Below are 25,395 nucleotides of genomic sequence, written 5' to 3'. Positions count from 1 at the left end.
GTCTTTCTTCCTTCTAAACAATGAGAAATAAGACAAGATTTAATCAGGTGCTTTATTTTTAGTATTAATAAGTCCATAAACTGTCCAAGTAATTTTCTTTTCTTTTTTTTTTTTTTAAATTGGAATAAGGCACCTTTATTTCGTCTTTAAGACATTAAGTCAGACTTTTTCACAAGATATTTTTTGAGTAGCTGCCATGTACCAGCCCCTAATAAAAAAAATGGGAATGGTGAGCAAAATAGACAAAGTCCCACGTTCTCACTCCCGGGATGACCTCTTTGTCCAGTAACTGTGATCTTTGAACAGGACATTCCCATTTGTTATGTTTTTGTCGGAGATCTCTCTCTCTCTCTGCCCCTTCTCCTACCTGTGCTCCCCCCATAGCGTTACACAGGCTCTAACTAGAGATATTCTGTGTAATTACACAAACCATACTTCTAACCCCCACATATGCTTAGTTCAAAAAATCTTTTAATTATGTGCTTTCAAGTTACAGTTTATATACTCTCTAGGGTGAAAGATTACAGCCTTGGCTCCATATTGACACTGAGCTAATCAATACAATTTAAATTTGCTTTGCCTTTAAAGTTAGGAAAAGACCAGTTGACAGACTTCATTCTACCTCAGAGACTTTCTTTATGGATAAAAAGTGAATGAAAAAAAAAATTACATAAGTTCTCTTTACCATCTTGAAAATTTGTGCAATTGATGACTAGGGAGATTAATTTATCCCCATTGTTTGTTTGAGCTCATACTCAAGTCTGTATAGTTTTGAAAAATATCGAAGCTTAGTAGTTAGATTTAAACATTTTATCCAGTATATATAGAAGTTGTGCTAATGTAAGTGTAATCCTTCCAGCAGAGTACTTGTACACAGGGCCTCCAAGCCTCACGTTTATTTATTTACCGTTTATGTATGTGTTTGGCTACCATGGGTCATGGCACATGAGCCCTTCCTTGCATCACGCGGGATCTCTCGTTGTGGCATGTGGACTCTAGCTGTGACGTGGGCTCAGTGGTCGAGGTGCGCTGGTTCCAGAGCTCACAGGCCTCAGTAGTTGTGGAACACAGGCTCCCTAGTGGTGGCGCACGAGCTCTGGAGCTCAAGGGCTCAGTAGATGGGGTGTGCGGGCTTAGTTGCTCCCCAGAGTGTGGGATCTTAGTGCCCTGACCAGGGACTGAACCCGCATCCCCTGGTTTGTCAGGTAGATTCTTAACCACTGGACCATCAGGGAAGTCCCAACTGGTGGACACACCTGTTAAATTGCTGAGATAGGTAAGAATGGGGGTCATAGACATTGCCCAGCCGAGCAAGATGAAGTCATCTGCTTCAGATAGTACCACACCTGCCAATCAAAAATAATCTACATGATGAAATTACTGAGAACATTTTAGAACTGTAGTGAAGGGGTTAAGAACACAACCTCTGAAGCCATTCTGTCTAGCTTCTAGTTCTTTTACTTCCTGTGTGTGACCTGTGCCTTAATTCTTCATCTGCAAAGCACGGATAATAATGGTATCCATGTCAAAGGAAAGTTGCATGGATTAAAGGAGTGAATATGGTTTTGCAGTTCCTAACATGAATGTATTTTGGGATTTGGAATTTTTCACATTTTAAACAATAATATGATTCATTGGTTCATAGATAGCATGTATCACCACAAATATTCTGGGCAGTACCCCATAATTAAGCACATTTCTATTTCTGTAGCAAAATACAATCATAGCTCCACAAGTTGGATAAATATTATAAATACTCTCCTGCTCATTCAGGTCAGATTTTGTTGCCAAATAAATTAGGTTTAAAAAAAACTTAGAAAATATATATATACACCTCTCCATCCATCATTTACAAACATTTACCTGTAGTTCATGTGTGTGTGTGTGTGTCTATATGTGCGTTATGATGCCCAACACATACTGTCACATGTTAATTATTGCTATTGTTATTTAAAATATCTAGTTGATAGACTGATGTGTTGTTTTTTTTTTTTTTTTTTTTTAATGCAGTTTAAATACTCTTTTTCTTTCTTATCCACATTCCTACTTTCAGAAACTGTATCCTCATTGTATGACTTAGACTTGACCCGGCAGGAATGGCCTGTTCTGTTCCTGCTGACACCTAAGAAGAGTGTTTGGCCCCAAATGGTTGGCTGTCTTCTAAGTTAGCATGGACTGAAGCCAAGACATTTGTAGAGATCAAATTGTAGTTAAATTCTGGTGGTTTCCTTGGAAAGGTCAGATTGCTCTGTCATCATCAGTTTTAAAGACTATTAGTAGTGTGTGTGTGTATATATATATATATATATATATTCTTCCTGTTTTCATGTTTGGAAAATGTATCAGGAAAATAAGATTTTAAAATAGTTCTTTCTGTTTCTTTTCAGTGCTCTCTACTTCTGAATAATTGCCTTCCTTATCTCCCTAACCTTTAAGTACATTTATAAATTTAAGTACAGTTGACCTCGAACAATCCAGGGGGTTAGAGATGCCCACCTCCCCCACCCCACCCCCTGTAAGTGGTGGAAAATCTGCGTTTGACTGTTTCTGCCTCAGAACAAAGGACTTGATAAATGTTTCATCCAAGGGCAGGAAGATGAAACAGTTTTGGGTAGAATCAGGACTCAAACCCACTTCTTCCAGCTCCATACATTGTGACCTCTAATGAACACAAGTTTTCCCCCACACTTGAGTAATTTAAAGAACTATAAAATGAAAATAGTTACTGAAAAAAAATCCACATGCAAGTGAATCTGCATGATTCAAATGTATATTGTTCAAAGATCAACTGTGTACATGTGTAAATTAAGACCAGTATAAATAAAAATAGTTTAAAGAGCGAGTTGGACTTGGGCTTCCCAAGGTGGCACTAGTGAAAAAGAACCCCCCTGGCAATGCAGGAGGAGTAAGTGACGCGGGTTCGATCCCTGGGTCGGGAAGATCCCCTGGAGGAGGGAATGGCAACCCACTCCAGTATTCTTGTGTGGAGAATTCCATGGACAGAGGAGCCTTGTGGGTTAGTCCGTAGGGTCGCAAAGAGTCGGACACGACCGAAGCGACTTAACACACAACACAGAGAGAGTAAATATATATCAGACCTCTAAAGAGGGCATGACTTTAAACTTAGAAACAATAGATGTTCTCAGAGGAGAAGTTTGACAAATGGGACCACATGATGATATCCTGTTGTTGTTAATGGAGAAGAGGGACGTTTGTCCATGTTGGTTAGGCATGTTTCATGCTTGGCTAATGCTGTTGGTTTGTGTTCTTCACCCATTTATGTATTGGGTCTCTTAGAGGATCCTTACTGAGTTAAGTAAACTGATACATATACCCTCCTCTGTTATTTTCTGCAATTATTTTCCCAATCTCCCTGCTTCATCATTCTTAAAAACAATTTTTGAGATCCCCTCCATCAAATTTTCCACTGTTCGTTGTCGTTCAGTTGCTAACTTGTGTCTGACTCTCTGCAACCTCATGGACAGCAGCATGCCAGGGTCCCCTGTCCTTCACTATCTCCCCGAGTTTGCTCAGATTCATGTCCAGAGTCAGTGATGCTATCTAACCATCTCTTCCTCTGTTGCCCCCTTCTCCTTTTGCCTTCAATCGTTCCCAGCATCAGGGTCTTTTCCAGTAAGTCTGTTCTTGGCATCATTGCACTATTATCTTAAGGCAAATTTCTAGGTATAGAATTCCTGGATTGCCTTTGAACTGGAGAGTGAATTTGATGCAGTTTGAATGATAATGACAGCCTTTTAAAAACGTTTTTGTGGACATTCCCTAAAAGGAAGACAACAAATGTAAATATGCAGGACCTGTTTTCTTAAAATATCACTTTTAGAGTTTAAATTATATCCTCACATAAGCGATGCTTCTAATGTAAGGGTCTGTTGCTCTTGCCACAGCAAACTCTTTACTTAGGGAGAGTGTTACTGGTGGCGGACTGTGAGTCCACCAAGCTCCTTGCCTGTCTGCCCTTCCTTACTGATTAGTAACTGAACAAGTAGAGGGAAGTGGAAATGCTTTTTTATGAGCTTGAGGGCAAAGATGTTGGGAATGAAGCAGCAATGAAGTCAGGGTCTTATCTGTTGATTTTGATTGTCCATTTGATTTCGGTCACCAGTTTTAGTGACTAACTTAGCGCCCGCTATTGGCTGCATTTCTAACCTGCTATTCTGGACTCTTCCTGTAAGAACATTTCTTCTATAAATTGTTGAGATGCTTCCAATTTCTGTTTTGCAGATCGCAGAGGAGAAGCCTGATCCCGTGTGCAGTCACTCAGGAACTCAGTGACTGGAGATGAATATCCATTCCTGACCCAGTTTATGTTGTTCACTGAAGGAAAAAATCAGTGCTTCCTGGGCAGCTTTTTCACACTTAGCTTACTGTCTCACTGCACACGGTGATGCTTGCCTTCTTTCCAAAGCATATTCAAACCCCTGCATCTGTACCGTCCAATACCATAGTAGTAATCACATGTAGTTTCTTAGTTAAAGTTAAATAAAACAGATTCAGTCCTTTGGTCACAGGAGCCACATTTCCGATGCGCAGTGGCCACAGGTGGAGGAGGTCGGTATGCCGCGTAACTGTCACCGCAGGAAGCTCTGCTGGACGATGCAGCACACCTTCCGTGATGCTCGGGCACCCTTTGCCACGTAACATAAAGAAAAAATTATTTACATCTTTGTGCTTGTGTTTAATCATTCAGTCTTGACCAATTTTAAAAACCTGGAAATTTCTCAGCATCCTTCATCTTTCCTTATACTTCAGAGGCAGCATAGTTCATCCTTTTCAAAGTGATCCTTTCCCTCATAGGGTGATTCCTGTCCGAGGTTCTGAACTTGGGGTTGGACCTCACCTCCTTCCCTGGAACCCACCCCTCTAGCCTTGCCTTATCCAGATTCTTCCTGTTGACGCCTTCCCCCGTACCTGCAGTTGCCACAGAGGCCACAGCCCCGGTCTCTCCTCCTCTTTCTAAATGTAACCCGTATGCCTCATCTCCAGTCTCCCCTGCTTATTCCTCGGCCCTGACAGCCTGGATCCCCCCCCTCACCTCTGGCGGATGGCTCGCTAAGCTCCCGCGTTGGTTATCATCTGCCCCGATTGCTGAACCCAGGCTGCCTCGTCACAGTCACCCTCTTCCTGCGCATCAGGGAAGCGTTTGATACCGAGGCCAGCCCCTCCTTCTGATTTTCCTTCCCCTTGACTTCTGCGACACGTGCTCTGCTGGCTCCTCTCCGGGTTCTTTACTCTGCCACCGCCCAGGCCCGCCTCTCGTCAGCTCCGTGGGCGTCGGGTGTCAGCGCGGCTCTGTTCCCCTCTGTCTCCATGCCCTTTCCTGTAGCTGACTCCAGCTATCACTCAGGTCTGGGAGCTCCCAGATGATCATGCCTGCATCCGATGCTCTCCCTGACCTCCAGGTCAGAGGGCCCGCGTTTACTGGGCACTGTGGGCTTACCCTGCCTCTGTCTCAACAGTAAAACCTCTGGTTCTCAGGAAGAGTTCTTAGCTGCTGGGCATGTTTGTCCTCCAGAGTTTCTCATATGTGACAAATTGCAGTTGACCTTTTAAAAAACATTACTTATTTTGGTTGCACTGGGGGCTTCACTGCTGTACACAGGCTTTCTCTAGTGGTGGTGCCCAGGATTCTCATTGCGGCGGCTTCTCTTGTTGCAGAGTTCAGATTCTAGAGTGCAGACTCAGTAGTTGTGGCGAAAAGGTTTGGTTACTCCGCAGCAAGTGGGATCTTCCTGGACCAGGGATTGAACCCATGTCCCCTACACTGGCAGTTAGGTTCTTATCCACTGTGCCACCGGGGAAGTCCAGGAGTTGACTCCTGAACAATACAGGGGTTAAGGGTGCTGACTCTCCACACAGTTGAGAGTTGTCATATGACTTTACTGTTGGCCCCTCCATCTCTGTGTTTCCACATCCAAAGATTCAGCCAACCTCAGGTCATGTAGTACGTATTTATTGCAAAAAACCCTCGTATAAGTGGACCCATGCAGTTCCAGCCCTCATGGTTCAAGGGTCGAGCATGCCCCCAGCCATGCTGTCACATATTTCTCTCTCTCTCTCATTCATCTGTTTGTCTTACCCTTTTATCACTGTGGTAGTTTTTCTGGCCACCCCGTCTTCACCAATCCTGACCTTCCACACCCCCCTCCTGTTTTTAGGTCAGCCTCTTTTTCTTTGTTCTAGAAGATTCTTCCTATGTTCTGATACTTACACTCTATTTTCTTCACTCATTTTGTTGCCAGATAAGTTTCCTGAAATCAATTTAAAGAAAAATACATGTAAACTACATTTCTGTGCTAACATATGCATAGTAATTATCAATTTAAATTTTGAATAAATATTTCCGTAGTTCAAAAATCGAAAAGGACCAAAGGCCTGCAGTGAAGAACTTTACTCCCACTCCTCCATTTATCTTCTTAGATCCTAGTTTCCTGACACATTAGTGTGGAGGTGCTTTATGCTTGATATTTTTAAGGAAAATTTTCATGTCTATAAAGCACATATTATACATTTGTGTATGTAAATTTTCCCTTCTGCACACAAACTGTAGCATAAAAAGTCTGGTCTTCTGCATTACTCTTCACTTTGTATTTGCTGCTAATGAACATATCTCAGAGATCTTTAGGAACAATCTCCTCACTCTTTTGTACAGTTGGATAGAATTCCTTCATGGATGCACCAGACATAACCCATGCCCTCATGATGGACTTTTAAGTCATTCTCCATCTTTGCTATTCCTAACGTGGCTGCTGGGAATAACACTTTCATAAGCCATTTCGGTCTTCTGCAGGTACAGTGAGAGTCTGTTGCTGGACTGTTCATGTACTGTTGTCCGAACAGCCAGTTCCTGCCTGTTGTATTACTTCTCATGTACCAGCTTACAGTTGGCTCAGCCCATTCCTCCTCTGCCCACACGCCTTCCAGGACTCCCAGCTGGCAGTAAATCAGCCGGCTCCGTCAGGGTCAAGGAGAAGCAGGCAGCTAATACACCGTGGCAACCAGCGGATGCACTTGGCGCTGTTTCCTGCCGGACTCTGTCTTTTGGCTACATTGGTTTACTTGCTGTGTCGCTCCCATAGCTCATGCATTTCTGTTCCCTTCTTTGCACAGAGCACCTTCCCTCTGTTCTCCTGAGGCCTCTGCAGGTCACGGGCATCTTTGGAGACTGAACTCACTCACCACCATGTTTGTGAAGCCTCCCTGATTCCTACAACCTTCTGCTAAAAAGAATTTGGGCTTCCACTGGCTATTTTCACAGGACTTATCTTTTCCTTCCCTGGATTACTTTACGATGTCTGTGCAGTTCTCCTAGTGTAGCTACTAGTTAGTAATGCCTCAGATATAGGGATGTTGACTTGTTTTGACTTCTCATCCCACAAAAGTCTCCTAGCATGGTTATCTTGTATACACAAATGAATGAAAAAGAGCAAAAACTGATTCTGTTCTTGTCTGACATGAGGGGTTGGGGGAAATCTTTTTATGTCGAAATCACTCCCACCCCTGTGCACTGTGGCTTTTTGGTGTTATTATTGTTAAATTAAAAATACCTTCTCCTCCCTCCTAGGAATACTTTTAAGAGTCTGGAGCCATGAAGCTGTACATCCTCAGCGATTACTCCTGTGACCTCCTGGGAAGTGGGGGTGCTGTTCCCTTCTGTGTTTATTCTGTGATCAGCTAAAAGTACTGGCAGGACCAAAAACATGGTCTGTTTTATACCACAATCAGACCTTAATATGTGACTGGAAAAGGTCTCTCTTTTTATTGTGAGATTGACTGCTTTTCTAAAATTTCAATTTTAATTTACAAAAGAATTGAATAAGCATTATTAATGGAATCTAGTCTCACCACTGCAGCTTTGACAATGACATCATTAGCAGGTGCAGCCATCACCTACGTGCATTTGAGAAGTAGGGCATCCAGGACACCCTGCATTGTGACCGGGATGTCGCCGAGGTCTGGCCACCCTCTGGTGATGCTTTCTCTTTTCTCTGCTTTTAGGTTTTTGAAGAACCCTTCCTTAGCCTTTTTGCTCTGGAACACTGTGAGGGGAGAGAGTTACACCTAGAAGAGGCTGTGAACTCTGTTCTGAACAAGGACCTGCACTTCTACACCCAGTCCGTGTGGGTGAAAAGTGGACTGTAAGTACGGGGCTAGGGCCTGGCCCGCTTCAGTCATGGGGCAGGTCAGCGCTGCTCAGGGGCTTTCTCTTCCCCACTGCCTCTCGTACTTGGTGTGATGGTACGCTCACTTCTTTTCTGTCTCCATGTGATAACAGTAGTTTCTCTCAAATAAGACTGTGGACTGTGTTCAGTATAAGTAGTAGCAGGCAGTGGTCTTGGGGAAGGACTGCCATGTGTTCAGAGCATGGGTCCTAGAGTGGGTGGACCAGATGACTGTCACAATTTGAGCCCTCTCTCCTTTCAGAAGGAACCTAATTAAATCAGTGACCTTGACTAGGTGAGAGACCATTACCTGCTTAAGACAAGTGACTAAAACGAATAGGGCTTTTTGGTGTTTTGATGTGATGTCTTGTTTATGCTGGAGCTGTTTTGTTCTCAGGCACTTATTTTCACGCTCGGTGTCCTGGCTCACTCAGCCTGCCTACCAGTTTCGCCGCTTATGCAGGATGCTGGGCAGGGTGGGTGCAGGTCATGTGGGGCCTGCACTTTTACAGTCTGGCAAGATGACTCTAAGAAAAGAAATGAAAAACGATGGGTACATAAATTAGGCATGAGCTTGCATATTTATTCAGGACAGAAATGGTAAGTGACCTGAAAGTGAGGGGCCTTGAAGTTGAAGCTCTCAGGCTTCTAGAAAATCTTCATCTCAGGCCATTTCTGAGAGTGGCTGTCAGCCTAGCCTGCCCCTCCCCACGTCTTTGGTGTTTTGGTACCATAAGTCATCCAACAGAACACACATTGCTCTCCATAATTAATATAAGGATGCCGTTTGTGTGTCTTTTATGACTTTGAAATGGTGTGACAATCAACTCTCCTTGTTAAACTGTCTGGGGATAATGAAAGAGAAAGCCGAGACTATAAACTGATTTGAAAACGAAGTTTAACAGTTATAATTAATTTCTGTATCATTCACATGTGCAGCAGTTTAAATTTTCTTCTGCAAGGTATTTCATACAGTTTGGTGTTTATTAAACATAAATTGGTTTATTCTCTTTAAGCATAAAAATCCCTATTGTATTCCAGCATGTTACTGACTGGAACTCTGAGCTGAATTCTACATCCCTGTCATGTAGAACTTGCACCGCATTTTTATACATTTCTTTTCTTTACATTTCTAAGTGGAACTTCTCATTACTAGCTCACGGCTAGAAATTTCTCATGAACATTTTTCACTCTTTTGTAGAAAACTGGTGCCATTTTACTTTAACATTCTTATTTCTTCTCTTCAGTTTATTATGTACTTCCCCTTAGGGTTCTGGATTCTTTGTGACAGAATCAGTACACGGGATGGGAAGAGGGAAGGCTGTCTGAAGGTTTTCCTAGGCTACAAGTGGCTCCCAGAATACCACTTCATGCACAGCCAGCTGCCCTCAGTGAGAGGTTTTGTTTTGTCCTGTTTAATCCTCATATTATCCCACATCTCTGATCTGTGGTGGTAATGGGGGCAAACTTCAATGCTTTTCAGTTGTGAAATTCATTAGATTAATATATAAAGAGGTCGAGTTGATTAGAGCCTTATCTCGGTTTTATAATTGAGCCTTCCCTGCCTGTCTAAAGAGTCTGCAGACCTGGAGAGGCAGCCCAGCCTCCCCATGGCCATACCGTCCCGACGGTGCACCGGTCTGATGGCGTAGGCTGTGTTAGCAGGAAGGGGTGCAGGGAAGATCGTCTGTCTCGCTCGTCCGTGCATAATTTGGCCAAGCCTGATCTCGGTTGTGGAGAGCTGTGACTTTGTCTGAACAAGCCACCTCATCTTCACATGTCCTTTCTGAAAGCACCGTGTGCCCTGACCTGGGGTCCTGCTGAGAAGTGCAGTTTCTCTTGGCAGTCCCAGCTTATTTTCCGTAACTGTGTCCAGCTGGATAACCACCTCAGGCCGGGCTCAGCAAACCTCTACAGTAGGGGGCCAGGTGGTCTTCTCCGTTTGTTGGCCGGCCTGCCTCTGTCACCTAACGCCATGGTGCAGAAGCCGCCGAGGCCACTGCGGAAAGGAATGGGCATGACCGTGTGCGGTGGCGTAGGTCTCCAGGCTCCAGATGGACTCCGCAAAGCCCTGGACACTGTCCAGTTGGAAGGCCCTTGGGGTCCTGAGAAGTATTTGCAAAAGGAGCCACTCTGAAGAGTTCAGACGGGATTTCTGTGGACAATTTTAAGTAGTCACAGGAGGCGTTGCGGGAGGAGGTGTGTCTGCAGAGGTTGCTAGAGCCACGCAGAGAGGCTCTGAAGGACGTGGGACAGCAAGCCCAAGAGCGGGAGAGGAAGCCAGTATTTTTTAACTGGGTAATGAGGGAGGGATTATCGTCTATGTCTGAATCTTAGAATGTTAGGGGGAAAACCTGGTATTATCCAAATAACACAGAATTCTGGAGCTGGAGGGAACCTTGTTTTGAAAGGAAGACAACCAGGTTCCTGCTGATCTTCTGAGCCACAGTCCAGTGCGCTTTCTCCTCATCCTCCTTGGTTTTTTCACTCGTATTTATGTGTATTTCTGGGACTCCCCTGGTGGTCCAGTGGCCAGGACTCCGCACTCCCAATGCAGGGGGTCCGGGTTCAGTCCCTGCTCAGGGAACTGCATCCCACGGCTGCAACTGAGCGTTGCATGCCCCAACTAAAGATCCCACATGCCGCAACTAAGACTGGGCGCTGCCAAATAAAATCAGTAAATGGAAATAAACATGAAAATACACAACATTTTTTCTCTGAATTAACAGTCTACAAACCTAGAAGTTGTAACAAATGAACCCTGTATGGTATAGTAAGAAGCATTTTTGATAAGAGATTGCTTTGTTTTAAGCATCCCATTTGTTTCTTTCCTGTTCTCATATAGGTGGATAGCTTATGAAGGACCCAATTTCTTAGGAAGACAAATCCTACTCGAGCCTAATGAGATCCCAAATTGGAGAGCATTCAGTGGATGGAAAACCATTGGTTCCCTCCGTCCTGTGAAGCAGGTACAGAGAAAAGAACCATATGATCTAATAATATAGCTCAGTTTCCTAATAGAAATGTCATAAACCACAGCATCTGAATGGTGGACCATTTAATTTAGTTTGCTATTTATGTTACAAGAGGATCCCATTAGGATGAGATCATAAAACTAAATCATAAAATTGTACCTAAGGTCAGTGTTGGGTTTTAGCTTTGAGTCTTAAAGTCTGATGACCTTGTTGTCTTTTCATGGGGAAATAAGTATCCTAAGCCCCAAAACAAACAATGGAGACAAAAATGAACTCTGAGTGCGTGCTAGTTTCACCTCCTAAGTATTTGGCTTCCCCTAGCCCCGCTTATGTAATACTCAGGGTGGATCCTGGCGATTTAATGAACATAGTGTTTATTGTACACCTACTGCTTGTCAGCCTTTTATGCAGAAACTTCCCAGTGTTCTCTGGGTTCAGTCTCGTCTCTTCAGCACGGCCTGTGTGATCCGGCTCCCCCTGGCTTCTTCAGCCTCGTGTCTGGCTCCCCCTCACATGCAGGCTCTGTGCCACGCACCAGCACAGAGTGCCTTCCCACACTTACGGCCTCTGTCTAGAAGTTTCTCCCTTCATTCCTTGCCTGGCTAGTTCTTTGTCCTCCTTTAAGTTCATCTCAAGTGTCAGGCCCTCCAGGAGGTCTCTCTGAGTCTAAATTACATCCTTAAAGACCTGGTTCTGTTTCTACAAGACGCTGCCTGAGGCGTGTAATGATGTGTTTGTTGGAGGGGGCACTTTGTAGCTCTGCAACAAGCCCCATGAAGGGCTTCTCACTCTGCACTTCCGCCTGGCACAATGTCTGGAGCATTCTAGGCACTCAGGGACTATTTTTTCAGTGAAGGAATGAATGTATAAATGGGTAAGTTGAATGTTTGATAGTATGCAAAAAATAATTACAGAAGATATATAAGGGTAGACATGATTTAGGCCTTACCGGAGCTTACATTTTCGTTGGGTAAAACAGGCCCAACTCAAAGCAGTCATATAAAATGCAAAATGGAGAGGGACCAAGGTAGCGGACTAGAAAGACCCCGAGCTCACCTCCTCTCCCAGGCACACCTAAGTCACAACTGTCTGCAGAACAACCATGAATGAAAAAGAGGGACCCACCAGAAAAGATCCTCTACCACTAAAGATATAAAAAAAGGAGCCAGTAGGAGTAGGAAAGACAGATTTGCAATATAATCAGATGACATCTCCTGGGTGGGTGACCCAATAATTGGAGAATAGTTCTCCCAAAGGAGAAGGAGTCTGAGCCCCGCATTGGGCACCCTAGCCTGGGGGCGCTGCACTGGGAAGAGGATCCCCCATAGCATTTGAGCAGAAGAACTGAAGAGACATTTTTCCAAAAAGGAAATGCAGATGGCCAACAGGCACATAAAACATATGCTCAGCATCACTAGTCATCAGAGAAATACAAATTAAAACTACTATGGGATATCACCTCCCACCTGTCAGAATGCTGTTTATCAAAAAAATGCAGAAGAGAAATGGTTTTTTTTGACGAACAGATGAATGGATAAAGACACACACATGTGTGTGTACACGCGAGCATGCACATATGTGCACACCACGCTCCTTCCCACCACTAGTTCTGCTGGTTCAGATCCTAGCTCTGCCGCTCAGAAGCAGTGTGACTTTGAATGAGTCACTGCACTTTTTGGCATCTCAGACTTGTCACTGGTGAAACAGTGGTCCCATCGCTTACCCCTCAGTGTCATCGTGAGGATTAAATCATCGTGAGAACTGACACATCTGGCTCGTGTTGCTGCGGTGAGACCTGTATTTTGAAAGGTTTTCATTCCCAGTGTCCTTGGAGAGAACCAGAGATGCCCGGCTGAGGGCTGCTAAGCGTCAGTGCATTCCCTGGCAGTGCGTGGTACGGATCTTCCTGCATCGCGTCTGGCTTATTCCTCAGTCCTGTCACACAGGATGATGGGGCACCGCCCTGAAAAGCCGTGGGGAAAAAGCACGGCAGAGTGGGATTTCAGTTTAGCTTATATATTTATAGTAACACTTAATCCCATGTTGTTAGAAACTCTGGAAGCCAAGTTGGATGCTGAGAATATTTCCCTCACTTTTGAAAGGGGGTCCCTTGCTGGGAAGGGTCATCCCTGGCTGTTAGTCAAGATAGCTAGAACAGTAGCCTCTGATTCTACATAGAAGTTTTTCTTTTTTTTTTTAATATTAACATTGTTACTCTCCTTGAATTGTGCACTAGGAAATTATTCCTAGTTAAACATTTAATTTCGAAATAATACTTTAATATTTTCCCTTTGTTTATTTAGGCCACAGCTTTGAAAACCAGCAGAGGAACTCTAGGTACCTCTAACAGTATTATGAGTCTTCCGTCCAATCACTCACCAAACCCGACCCTGCTTAGCTGACATGATCAGACAAGATCAGGCACGTTCAGGGTGGTTTGGCCATAGATGGATGTATATGGGTCATAATTCCTTTTTTTGGTAAGCCTCTTGGCACTGCTTTGGCTCATATTATTGTTTAGAAATTCAGGAATCATCAAAATGTGATCCTCTGAGGTTGGAAATTAGGACTTCAGTAAGGCACTTACAATGCATATCAGTGCTTTAATGTATAATCATAAAGAAGTCAGACTACAAGTGCATAATAAGGGTGATTATTACCTTACTTGAGCTAATTGATTAAAAACTGCGATGTTTGGTCCTAACATAAGTGGAACTGTCTTTTGTGAAGGTCACACCTGTTTTCTTACATGTACAAGGTAAGGAAACTGTTGTAAAGATGTAGTGAAGCCTTCAGAATTAATAACTGTGGAAGACTTATAGAATTATGATCCATAGACTTACGAATTACAGGAATTTAAACACCTTACTGTTGCACTGTGAATATGGAAATAGTGGTTTGAAACACTTAAAACACTTTACCAAGTAAGAGATCTTTTTCATCTGCTTTACATTACCAGATTTAAAAAACTGTCCTTTTATTTGCTTATTTAAGTGCTCAGAAAACTAAGATCATGGCATCTGGTCCCAGCACTTCATGGCAAATAGATGGGGAAACAGTGGAAACAGTGTCGGACTTTATTTTTGGGGGCTCCAAAATCACTACAGATGGTGATTGCAGCCATGAAATTAAAAGATGCTTACTCCTTGGAAAGAAAATTATGACCAACCTAGACAGCATATTAAAAAGCAGAGACATTACTTTGCCAACAAAGGTCAGTCGTAGTCAAGGCTATGGTTTCTCCAGTGGTCATGTATGGATGTGAGAGTTGGGACTGTGAAGAAAGCTGAGGACGGAAGAATTGATGCTTTTGAACTATGATGTTGGAGAAGACTCTTGAGAGTCCCTTGGACTGCAAGGAGATCCAGCCAGTCCATCCTAAAGGAGATCAGTCCTGGGTGTTCATTGGAAGGACTCATGCTGAAGCTGAAACTCCAATACTTTGGCCACCTCATGCGAAGAGTTGACTCATTGGAAAAGACCCTGATGCTGGAAGGGATTGGGGGCAGGAGGAGAAGGGGACGACAGAAGATGAGATGACTGGATGGCATCACTGACTCGATGGACATGAGTTTGAGTAGACTCCAGGAGTTGGTGATGGACAGGGAAGCCTGGCGTGCTGCGATTCATGGGGTCGCAAAGAGTCGGACACGACTGAGCAACTGAACTTTACTGAAGTGCCCAGAATGTTTATTTCCATAGGAAGGCTAAACATAACACCCATTTACCAAACCCCAGCTGGCCTCACATTGATCCATCTTAAACTTCAAAATAGAATATTCATTGGTGGGCTTACCATAATGCCCTGTGGCACTTCCCTAGCTCTTACCTTTCTCAGCTTGCAAAGTGCTTCTTTATTCAGTAATAGATCATGTGTTACTGGTATCTGACGAAGTTCTAAGTGGGATGCCAACATCTGATCCAAGGCAGGGATGTTGAGTGTCCTGTATCACATTAAGACTGGAGGCCTAAGTCCTGGGGCTGAGAGAATAGTTTCTGGGGTGCTTCAGTCATGTGCTTCATTCTTTTATCCTCCTATTCCCCTGCCAACTTTGGACTCGGTCTCTTATTCCCCATGTCTCAGAGGAATGAGTGCATCTCTGCACAGGCCTTAGAGCATCAGGGTGAATAGGGAGGGTTTTGGCACAGGCAAACCTGGTTTTTCCATATCTGTGTTACCCTTATTTGTAAGAATGCAGGTCAGAATTATACTTTGTTTTCTGTTTTCCCTGTGGTGTTTTTGTTTTAATTTTTGGCCATACCCTGCAACATGCAGGGTCTTAGTTCCCCAACCAGGGATCACACTGTGCCGGCTGCAGTGGAACTGTGGAGTCTTAACCACTGGACCCCAGGGAAGTCTCTGGTATTCTCTCAAAGGGTTGTTCTGGTCATTGATTCTGATAAGCATTTAGGACTAAGTCTCAATAAGTAGTAACTGTGATCCTTAGAGGCAAGTCCTAGACTTAGTATCCTATTTGAAAACTTGCTGTATATTCCAGGCCCAAGAGATGAAATTCTGTTACCCAATCTTTGAGTAGCTACACAGTGACCACCTATATGCAAGGCCTCTTTCCTTGAAATACCAAGGTCAATTTCAACAAAGTATAAATAGAAACAAAAAAATTACCAGAGGGCCCTCAGCCACCTGGGTTTTTCACAACCTCCCACAGCAGCCATTTGGCACTTAATCATAGCACAAGCCAGTGTGTCTTATTATTGTACCTTGCCCGCTCGATTGTTATTCCACCCATGGAGGCAGTCCCTCGCCCTTATTCTTACTCCCCCAACCTTCCCCAGACCCGCAAGGACATAGTAGTTACTGCATGAACCTCATTAAGTCCCTAATTCTGCACCCGCCCCTTGTCATAGCGGAATGTGAGTGAATGAAACTATTGCCTTTCACCCTCCCAAGAGTGTATTTCAGAAAAGACAGTAGAGGCTGTACAATTTAAGGTATGTGCTCAGTAGTGTAAGGACTTTTTAGTGGAAAATTTGAAACGGATATAAATAAACTAAATTCTGTTTCTACATGTTTCCTTCAAGTTTCCCTTGGAAAGGGCTGATTTCCAGATTCAAAAGGTATTTTTCTAACTGGCTCTGCCCCTCCTGCCACAGCCCGCAGTGTACATCAGAATAAGGAACCGAGCCCAGAATGGGTACCTGACAGTCACCGGAAACGTGGCGGACACCCGGGCGACCTCTGTGTGCATCTCTCCCTACAGCGGGAAGGATACTCAGGTCTGGCACTACTGCCGAGGCCTCTTTAAATCCAAGGTAACCAGCGCCACCGATCGATCCTATGGCCTGCTTGTTGATCTTTGGTCTTTTAGAAACCAGGATCGTCCCAAATCAAATGGCATGATGCAATTAATGCAACTTCCTATGAATAGTTTGCTGCATGATTATAAAAACATTGACATATATTACTGAAGCATTGAAGTGAAATGGACTCACAGACTAGACTCTCTAGCAAAAAATTCTGTTTTAAAGTAAAAAGACTAACACATACTAAATGGTTTTTTTAAAACTAGTGATAAAAGTCATCGCAGCCAAATGGATGGTGTGCTTTTCTGAGACGTTTCTTACGCTCTGTGGCCCCGATCAATTGAGCTGTCTTTTGTGATTCCAAACACGTTGAATTGAACCTTTCTCATCTTCAAAACGGGCTCCCCTGGTAGCCCAGCTGGTAAAAACTCTGCCTGCAATGCAGGAGGCGTAGGTTCGACCCTTGGGTTGGGAAAATCCCCTGGAGGAGGGCATGGCAACCCACTCCAGTGTTCTTGCCTGGAGAATCCCCATGGACAGAGCAGCCTGGCGGGCCACAGTCCATGGGGTTAAAAAGAGCTGGACACGACTGAGCGACCAAGCACATCTTCGAAACAGACAATGAAGGTAGAAGAAAGCTGCTGCTTTTGGAGGAAGTTTAGAAAATAGAATTCAGGTTTCTTTGTTTTTCTGCACCCGTTCTATTATGTTTGATGGTATGGGGAATAAGACACCAGTTTTATTATATCACCAGGGGGCTAGCGACGTCTTTCTTATGCTTCAACAGAGATGAAAAGCACTTAAATGTAATTATTGTCTGGGTATCCAGCACATCACCCAATGTTTTTATAAGAAAAACAAGCTCGACCTTATATATTTAAGCTAACACGGACTCAACGTTTAATTCTAATTCAGCAAATCTTTATTTAACCATCTGTTATCAGATCTGGATGTTCTTTTAAAAACAAATACCTCAGGCGTCCCTGGTGGCTCAATCCAGTCCACCTGCACTGCAAAAGTGAAACTGAAAGTCGCTCAGTTGCATCCAACTCTTTGCAACCGCATGGACTATGCATATAGAGGCCAGGGAATTCTCCAGGCCAGAATACTGGAGTGGGTAGCCTTCCCCTTCTCCAGGGGATCTTCCCACCCCAGGAATCGAACCAGGGTCTCCTGCATTGCAGGCCGATTCTTTACCAACTGAGCCATGAGGGAAGCAATGCAGAAGACCCTGGTTTGATTCCTGGGTCAGGAAGATCCCCTGGAGAAAATGGCAACCCATTCCAGTATTCTTGGCTGGGAAATCCCGTGGACAGAGGATCCTAGTGGGCTACAGACAGGTGGGATCACAAGAGTTGGACACGACTTAGTGACTGAACCACCACTATACTGAGACTTACATGATTTCTAAAATGATATGTGCTTTTCTGACACTCATCTGTACCATGGAAAATTATGATTCCTTCCAACCACAGCAGTTTGAGATTCAAGGGATCACAGGGGAAAAAAAAAAAAAGTACCTCTAGTTCAGCAGGTTTATTTCCATACTATCGCCTCCCCTCAGCCATAACAAATGAAAAAGTGGACTGAGATTATAATTTTAGATTTGGTTTTAGATCTTGTTTTCTTTTTAGATGGGCTAGTCTGACTTACTCACATGAAAGAAAAAGGACTCCGTCCGGCTGCTTTGAGCACATGCAGTACTGCCGATGTATCTCTTGACCTTTCAGGCCAGTGACACGTGTCTGGACGTCATCGGTGGTCGAGACACGCCTGGAGCTACAGTCTCCCTCTGGACGGAACACGGGCAGTCCAGGCAGAAGTGGAGGCTGAACAGAAACGGAACCATCAGCTCCTACCTCAGTGATCAGCTGGTCCTTGATGCTAAAGGTAGGCCCATAACCAAAGCCAGTGTGTTGTGTCCTTGGGTATTCATTCTGAATTCCAAACCTCCACCTCCTCCTGGGTGAAAGTCCTTATGTGTAAGGGAAATACTAAGTCGTTGTTAATTATACTTGAAAAAGCTGATATGCCATGTTAACAAACATCAAGCAAAATAAGTAGCTATAGGTGGATCAAAAGCCTAAGGACCAAGCCTATGAAGGTGTCTATCAGTATAGTGGTAAAATTTTCATTTGCTACGTGATCTTTGAGAACATTTCGAAATTCGAAGCATCACCAACCGTAACATGTCATCCGGTCCCTAAAGAAACATCTCTGACTTTCTGTTCTGAATTGTGTGGTTCTTAAAATTTACGGTGGGTATCATTTAAACTCACTTTTGAACTCAACAAGGTCAGCGCCAATATTATTCAGCGCTGGTGCTTTAGTTGGGTTAGTCATCGCCACTCTTGGTGTAGAAACGAACATGCAGTGTGACAGAGGTGGAGAACGCTCAGAGCACTGTGTTAAGAAATCCCACTGCTGGGCACATCACTCATACATCTGTATGTCACACTGCTTAGCTTTTCAGTCACCCCTGTGAGGTCCGGTTTGGGGTGAACAGCTACACCTGTTTAACCTCAGTTTCCCACTTCAGACCATCGCTTTCATAAAGACACATGAATCTACCCCACCAGCCCGTGGGCTGAACGAAAGCCTTCTGACAGTTGTGAAATTGTTAAGCACCTGTGTGAACAAATTAATCTTTCCTTTTGGAATTGCTGTTTTAGGAGGAAATTATTATGACAAAACTCACGTAATTGTAAACCAGCCCCTGGAGGGAGAAGAAACACAGAAATGGGACATTGAAATATTGTGAGAGAGTCCGCAGGGTCCCTGGAGCGCACGGAGGCAGGAGGGCCCTCCGGCCCCGTGGAAGGGCCTGCCGTCCTAGGCTCTGGGGCCACCGGGCGGGACGGACTTCTCCCCCAACCGTGAAGACTGTGGCTCTCCACCATGAAGAGCTCAAAATAATCTTGCCAGCTATTCAGCGTTCCTGTGAAGAACGCATTATGATCTCTGTGGAAGGTTCTACTCCCGCTTGACCTCCAGCTTCGGTGAGCAGGTTTTTTGAGGTCTGTTTTCTCTCCTTTCTACCAAACACAAATCCTATTCCCGATAGTTACAGGACACTGCTGACGCTATCACCCTGTATTAGTTATTAACAACTAACTGTGTGGTTGAGTGCCAGGCACAGGGAAGCAAAGTCCTACAGGTCAAGTCATGCTTGTAAGAAGATGAATACTCTTTTTGCAATATCTGAAAACATATTTAATAAACCTTACTATTAAGCTACTGTATTAGATACACATTAAAAGTTCTGTCTTGAAGCTTTTATATGAAGTACCGTAAGTATTCACACTTGTAACTCACCCCAGGAAGGGACCTCAGCAAGTACCGGAGTGTTTACTGTTGCCTGATCCTTTAAACTAAAAATGCACAAATAGCCTGTGGCTGTCCTTTCTCTCTCGGATGACAACACTAACCAGGGGTCACTCCTATCCTGGTGCTGATCTCCCCTCAAGTGTTTATAAGGAAGGACTCTGTCACCTACGTATAATAAATTTTCCTTTGCCTAAAGTAAAGGGAAATTTTAAGTTAAAACCAAGTAGTATTTCAGCCTTGACTATACCATTTTCCTTTACAAAATGTGACAAGAAACTCAGTTTTTCACTTCCATTTTAAATAGCTTTCATTCAAGCAAAATCAGGTAGGATATTGTCTTGGACTTACGTCTCAAGTAAGCATTACCACCACCACTATAGAATTCTCAAGCATTTTTCCCTCCTAAGTTGGTTTTAAACTTACACTGAGATAACTGTTCTCTCCATCCCCAACTTTTGCCAGTAAAGCTGAAAAAATGTCTGCTCTATTTTTCTATAGAAAGATTAAATTTTCCAGTGATATTTTTAAAAATATCAATCTACATGCACTTTAGAATGTAAAGTAACAGCAAACTGTTTAAACTCAAAAGACCCACTATTTTGACTATTTTTTATAGAGACTTGGTCTTTCCATGTAAATATTATTGGGGATTTTTCTTCCTTCAATCTCAGGCTCTTTCATAATCTTTCAACCACCACCTGTAAAACTCCCTTGCCCATAGATGTGAGTGCCTCTTATTAAATGCGGCAGTATTATTTAATGAAATTTGTTTTAGGGTAACTTTATTTTAATGGCGGGGGGGGGGGGGGCTTGTGTATACACAGAGGTATGGTATGTATATTTTCACTGTAAAAAACCAAGTTAAAAAATTTTCTTCATGTTAATTGTTTAAAATTTTTCTAGAGCCAGTGAGGCTCTTTAAAGAAGTTGTTTCTTCCAAAGAACACCAGGTAATGACAGTTAAATTTAAATGATACCTTTATTGGAGCTGTGCCTTTTCTACCACACTGGATTAAATAAACTTGTCGAAATATGGCTTTTGTCACTTTCTGGGACATTGAGTAATTTGCTCTTCTTCTATGTACATCTGTTAGCACATATGGCCAACTGATCACCTGTAAGAGGTAGATCTCATTTTATTAACCACACAGGTAAGGAAAGTTACATTCATCGTGTCCTTGGCTCAAAGCAACAGGAGTCCCCAGCACACAAATCTCTGCAGAATCAAGTGTCTAGTATTTTACACATACATATCATTATTAAAGCAGCAAAGGCACTAGACTACTTGGATTAAACATTCTGTCCAGAGGGATAATACCAGGTTTTGCTTTTCCTCATCTGTAGTCAGCTTCAGGTCCTTGACAGAAATAGCTGAACTGTTCCAAAGTTGCTTTAGTGCATCCATATGTGATAGAGGAAAGCGAAGCCCATGAGGCTGAAAAAAGATTAACCAGTCATTAAAGTGCCATTTCCATAATTCTCAATGCATCATTACTGAGCTCCTTCGTAAGAATGAAACTTGTTACAGGTAAGCTATTTACAAAAACTACAAACTATAATTAGATAACTTATAAAAGGCAATGACTCCCTTGTGAAAACTCAGACTTCATGAAAGGCCTGTTAGTCACTTGGGGCCTCCCCAGCAGCCCAGTGGTTAAGACTCCACCTTCCAATGCAGGGGCCACAGGTTGGATCCTTGGTCAGGGAACTAAGATACTATAGGCCGTCGGGTGTGGCCCAAATTTTTTTTAAAAAAGTTGCAGAGAAACAGCCCCTACTCACCAAATCAAAATACATTAGAATAAAAAGTCTTAAAAGAAATATTAGTCATTTGAAATGCTGCTTATTTGTTACTTTACACCTCCCCTGCAAGGCCACAGGTCCCATGCAAGTGTCTTTTAAAGTGGCTAGGTGTTTATATATTACAGAAATGTCTGCCTTAACTATCCCTGTGAAGGGCTGTCAATTTGTGAAATGTTAAGTCCACACTGCAGTCACAGAAAAGCCCATACCCATACGTCAGAGGTAAGAGAGTCCTCCCACCAAGCACCAACCACAGCAAAGAGCATTTTGGGCTGGAACAAACCTCTGTTTCCTCATTTCCCATCATGTGTGTGTCTCTCCTGTTCTTTAAGGAATGATAGACATAAACCATCTTCTCTCGAGTTTCATCCTTCAAAAAATAAAAAAAGCTGTCAACAACAAAATACTGCCCACTGGGATGCTAGGAGGCTTTTCCAGTAATACAGGGCAATACCAAGAAAAGTCTCAATGCCTCAGTGCTTAAGTGAAATTTATTGAATACTAAAGAATCTTCCTGGCAAAAAGTTGAGATGTAAACATGTAGATACATAAATACAATGTATAATGAATTTTTTTTATAGTTCTCATAGATTACTATCTGTATGTAGCAAATAAGCACGTGTAAGTCATTTTTTCAAAAGATAACAGCCCCTTCAGAAACTTTAATGAAAAAACCATTTCTATTTCAACTTACCAATGAAACATTCAAGTTTCTTCATTTAACCATACCTGCACTCTGTGCATCAGAAAAAATATTCCTAGATATACATAAATTTTCAATTTATGAACACCACAGAGTAAATATTAATTCTAAATATCAGCCATGTGATCTATAAAAACCTTCCTCCCACTTATCGTAGGCTTCCCCTCCCTCTGTATCCGCCCTACACAGGGAAGTTTATCTCTTCCAGTACCTTGAGTCATTCCTTGTCACCTCTTAGATGAGGATCAAACATTGACCTAAAATAAATGCCTCAGACTAACTGATGATCAGAATAACTAGCTTTTTTTTTTAAATGAGGCTATGGGAGTATATAATCTCAAGGTTTCCATATATGTTATATATTAAGTTTTCATGGGGTTTGGCCCCGATGGCTAGAACAGTCTGGTTATGGAGACATCCAGGTGCCCCTGACTCCCAACCTCGCCAGTCATTCACGGGCCCCTCCCAAGAAAGCTGAGCAGGAGGACCAGGGTGAAGCCAGCAGGCGTGGGAGAACTCCCAAGGGCTTTAGGGTTGTGAGGGGCAGTTTCATAAAGGCAGAAGTCCCACCCCAGAGCAAGACCAGAAACCTATACTGAGAATTTGGCAAAGGCAACCTAGCCCTAATTAGGAGGCAGAGACCAGACATTAATCACTAGGGGAAGAAGCAGAGTTCTGTGGGGCTAAGGACAAACCCACAAATGCCCAACGGGCAGGAAGCTTTGGAACCAGAGCAGTGAGATCTGGGTAGAATCTGATCTAGAGCGATGGGACCCAACTGAGGAGGAAGATTCCCAGAGGAGGCGGGCAGGGCCACCTGGCAGCCTGATAACCTGAGGCCCGCGACGGGAACTCCTTGAGTGGCACCCTCCTCCCTTCTGGATACTCACGGACGGGTCCTGGTCGGGTCCTACGGTGAGGACCGCATGGTCTCTAAACTGCAGTCTCACTGTGCTGTCCAAGCCCGGGAACCGTCCACCTAGGACACCCAGAGAGAAAGCAGGCTCAAACTTGTTTGCAGGAGGAACTGTTTGGGGAAATTAGTTAATGTGCAGGTGAATCCAAACACGGGGCATCTGCGCCAACTCGGACGTTCACAGTGATGTTAAAAATGCCGCTTACATCCCAGTGGACCACATTCTTACACTGAAGACGGATGTCAATCAGATAAACAACAACAGACGCTTGTAAGTTCATCAAAAGGCCGTCACCGGTACCTGGGGAGCGCACACTGTCACAGTGCAGGCTGGGCCACCCCGCCTTCTGTGCGGAGCGCTCTCACCGCTCCAGTTTCTATCCCTGGCCCGCTCCACGTGTGGACTCTGAAAGGGCTTCCTGAGCTCCAAGTGCACCATCCCTCCAGTGACCATGGCGAATTATTCAGTCTAGGTAGGTCAGGCGCTATGTCATTAAAATAAAAGCCACCTAATAAAGTGCACAGAAACAACTCTCTTTCCTAGATTGGATTTAACTTAGTAAAAAAGCAGCCACTACAGACAGACCAGCCCGACAGGGTGATCTGGTTGGAGACAGAGTTAGCGAACTTAATATTGACAGTAAGGGCTAAGACAGGGAAAACGTCAGATGAAATATCCTGGGACATAAGCTGATACTCAGAACTGAACTGTTCTGCTAAAGATTAAACTATGTGCTGGGAAACTTGCTGTTTTGAGTAGATGCATCAAAAACATTCTAAATTCCTCCCCACCTCAGACTACAAGAAAAATGTACATAGAATGAATGTTAGAAGGGACTTTGTAGATTGTGTGTCTCACTGGTCCTCCACGGGCGATGGATAAGGCTTTTAGAAAAGTTAGTGAGAATGAGACTCTCCCTCTACTCGACCAAGAGAAGCAGCCTGAGGGCCAGCCTGGCACTTCCAGCTGTGTCTCCCTGTTCTGCTGAACACAGGCCGTTCTAAAGCACCCCAACATCAAACATGGCCACGCTGCCATTATGCGAGACAGAGAAAATCGAGACCACTTATCAGCAGGCAAAAGGAAGGACACTGTCCAAACCACGGGAGTGACCACACGTGCCCCTCTCCTGGCTGGCCTGAGGGCCTGCTGCTGTCGCTCCATCCTCACTTCACTCCTCCTACCAACCACAACTAGGATTTACAGGAGACCCAATCCGAGAATCTCTATTTCCCAACAGCATCCAACCCAGAGCAAAGCCCGACTTCCTGAACCCTCCTGAAACCACCTAACTCAAACCCAAATCCTAGAAATCCTTTCCTGCACTCCTTTTACTGAGATGTCTGCAGTCCCCAGCGGCGTGCTGTCTCCCCTGTTACAAGTCAATAAACCCAGCTTTGATCGACTACGGGAGCATGGTGCAGTCCGTGCCCCAGAACACTGGTACCACCATCCCCCCAGAAGTCTACCCACATCATCTGTAACTTAAACCTGTCACAAGTAGTCACCTGGGACTTGGGGAAGGTCTGTGATGAGCCTGTGAATTCTTATAGTTCACCTGCTGATGGCAGCGTTTTACCCATCCCTGAGCTAGTTTCCAACAAGATAATTGCAGTGTTCAAGTTCTTGAAACTTCCTGCAGATGATGAATTGCAGAGGGGCCATAAATACATACTCCCCATCCCAAACCACAGGGTTCTCATTCCCCATCAAGCAGCGTGTCCTGTCCAACCTTAACACACTTAAGGACAGGCTCACATTCACCCTGAAATGCTTCATACTTCCCACCAACTCAAAGAAGTGCACACCCAGAAAAGCATCAAAATACCCCACATTGGCCCCTGACCCCCTAGAAGAGATGGCAAGCTCCACCTGGTGTCACAAGCTCTGCCCCGTCCCCCGTATAGTAAGGTGGGAGTCTGTTCACAGCAAAGTCCTTCTTCATGTCTGCTGAAGGCAGTTCTTTGGTGCCCTCCAGCCGGTCTGCAAGCATCCTCAGAAAGCCACTTAATCTTCTTGTTGCAACAGCCGTGGTTTCCACCTGCTGGAAACACAAAAGTGAGTCCTGGCCCAGACTCCAGCCACCTTCCCGCGCAGGCCCCGTCTCCAGAGGGGTGCAGTGGGCACCGCTCCCCAGGACAGACACGGATCCACGCCACTCCCTTAAGGACAGCATCCCTTTATGTCCTCTTAACCACTGTTCCTCTGCAGCTGCCTACCGTTTG

General features: G+C 44.1%; 2 protein-coding genes across 5 annotated transcripts in view; one reads left to right on the top strand and one right to left on the bottom strand.

Annotated features, from left to right (window-relative positions):
* The window catches only part of CRYBG3 (crystallin beta-gamma domain containing 3), a 121,816-nt gene extending 101,090 nt beyond the window's left edge, over positions 1-20,726 (top strand). Inside the window, exons 18-22 of the mRNA XM_065913781.1 lie at positions 8,017-8,156; positions 11,026-11,149; positions 16,271-16,429; positions 18,151-18,310; positions 19,093-20,726. Coding sequence (XP_065769853.1) covers positions 8,017-8,156; positions 11,026-11,149; positions 16,271-16,429; positions 18,151-18,310; positions 19,093-19,181 — 672 coding nt within the window. The 3' untranslated portion in view covers positions 19,182-20,726. The remainder of the gene's footprint in view (positions 1-8,016; positions 8,157-11,025; positions 11,150-16,270; positions 16,430-18,150; positions 18,311-19,092) is intronic.
* RIOX2 (ribosomal oxygenase 2) overlaps positions 20,626-25,395 on the bottom strand; it is a 28,381-nt gene continuing 23,611 nt past the window's right edge. Inside the window, exons 7-11 of one of the 4 annotated variants that reach the window (XM_065913784.1) lie at positions 25,043-25,214; positions 23,144-23,232; positions 21,834-21,920; positions 21,066-21,182; positions 20,626-20,862 (exon numbers count right to left, since the gene is read on the bottom strand). In XM_065913784.1, coding sequence (XP_065769856.1) covers positions 20,647-20,862; positions 21,066-21,182; positions 21,834-21,920; positions 23,144-23,232; positions 25,043-25,214 — 681 coding nt within the window. In that variant the 3' untranslated portion in view covers positions 20,626-20,646. Of the gene's footprint in view, positions 21,183-21,833; positions 21,921-23,143; positions 23,233-25,042; positions 25,215-25,395 lie in introns of all 4 variants that reach the window. The other 3 variants (XM_065913785.1, XM_065913786.1, XM_065913787.1) reach the window with 3 other exon arrangements.

The sequence above is a fragment of the Muntiacus reevesi genome, chromosome 21 (genome assembly GCF_963930625.1).
Source record: "Muntiacus reevesi chromosome 21, mMunRee1.1, whole genome shotgun sequence".
Classification (NCBI taxonomy): domain Eukaryota; kingdom Metazoa; phylum Chordata; class Mammalia; order Artiodactyla; family Cervidae; genus Muntiacus; species Muntiacus reevesi.
Note: the sequence above shows the minus strand (reverse complement) of the source record. Positions and strands in the feature narration are given on the sequence as shown.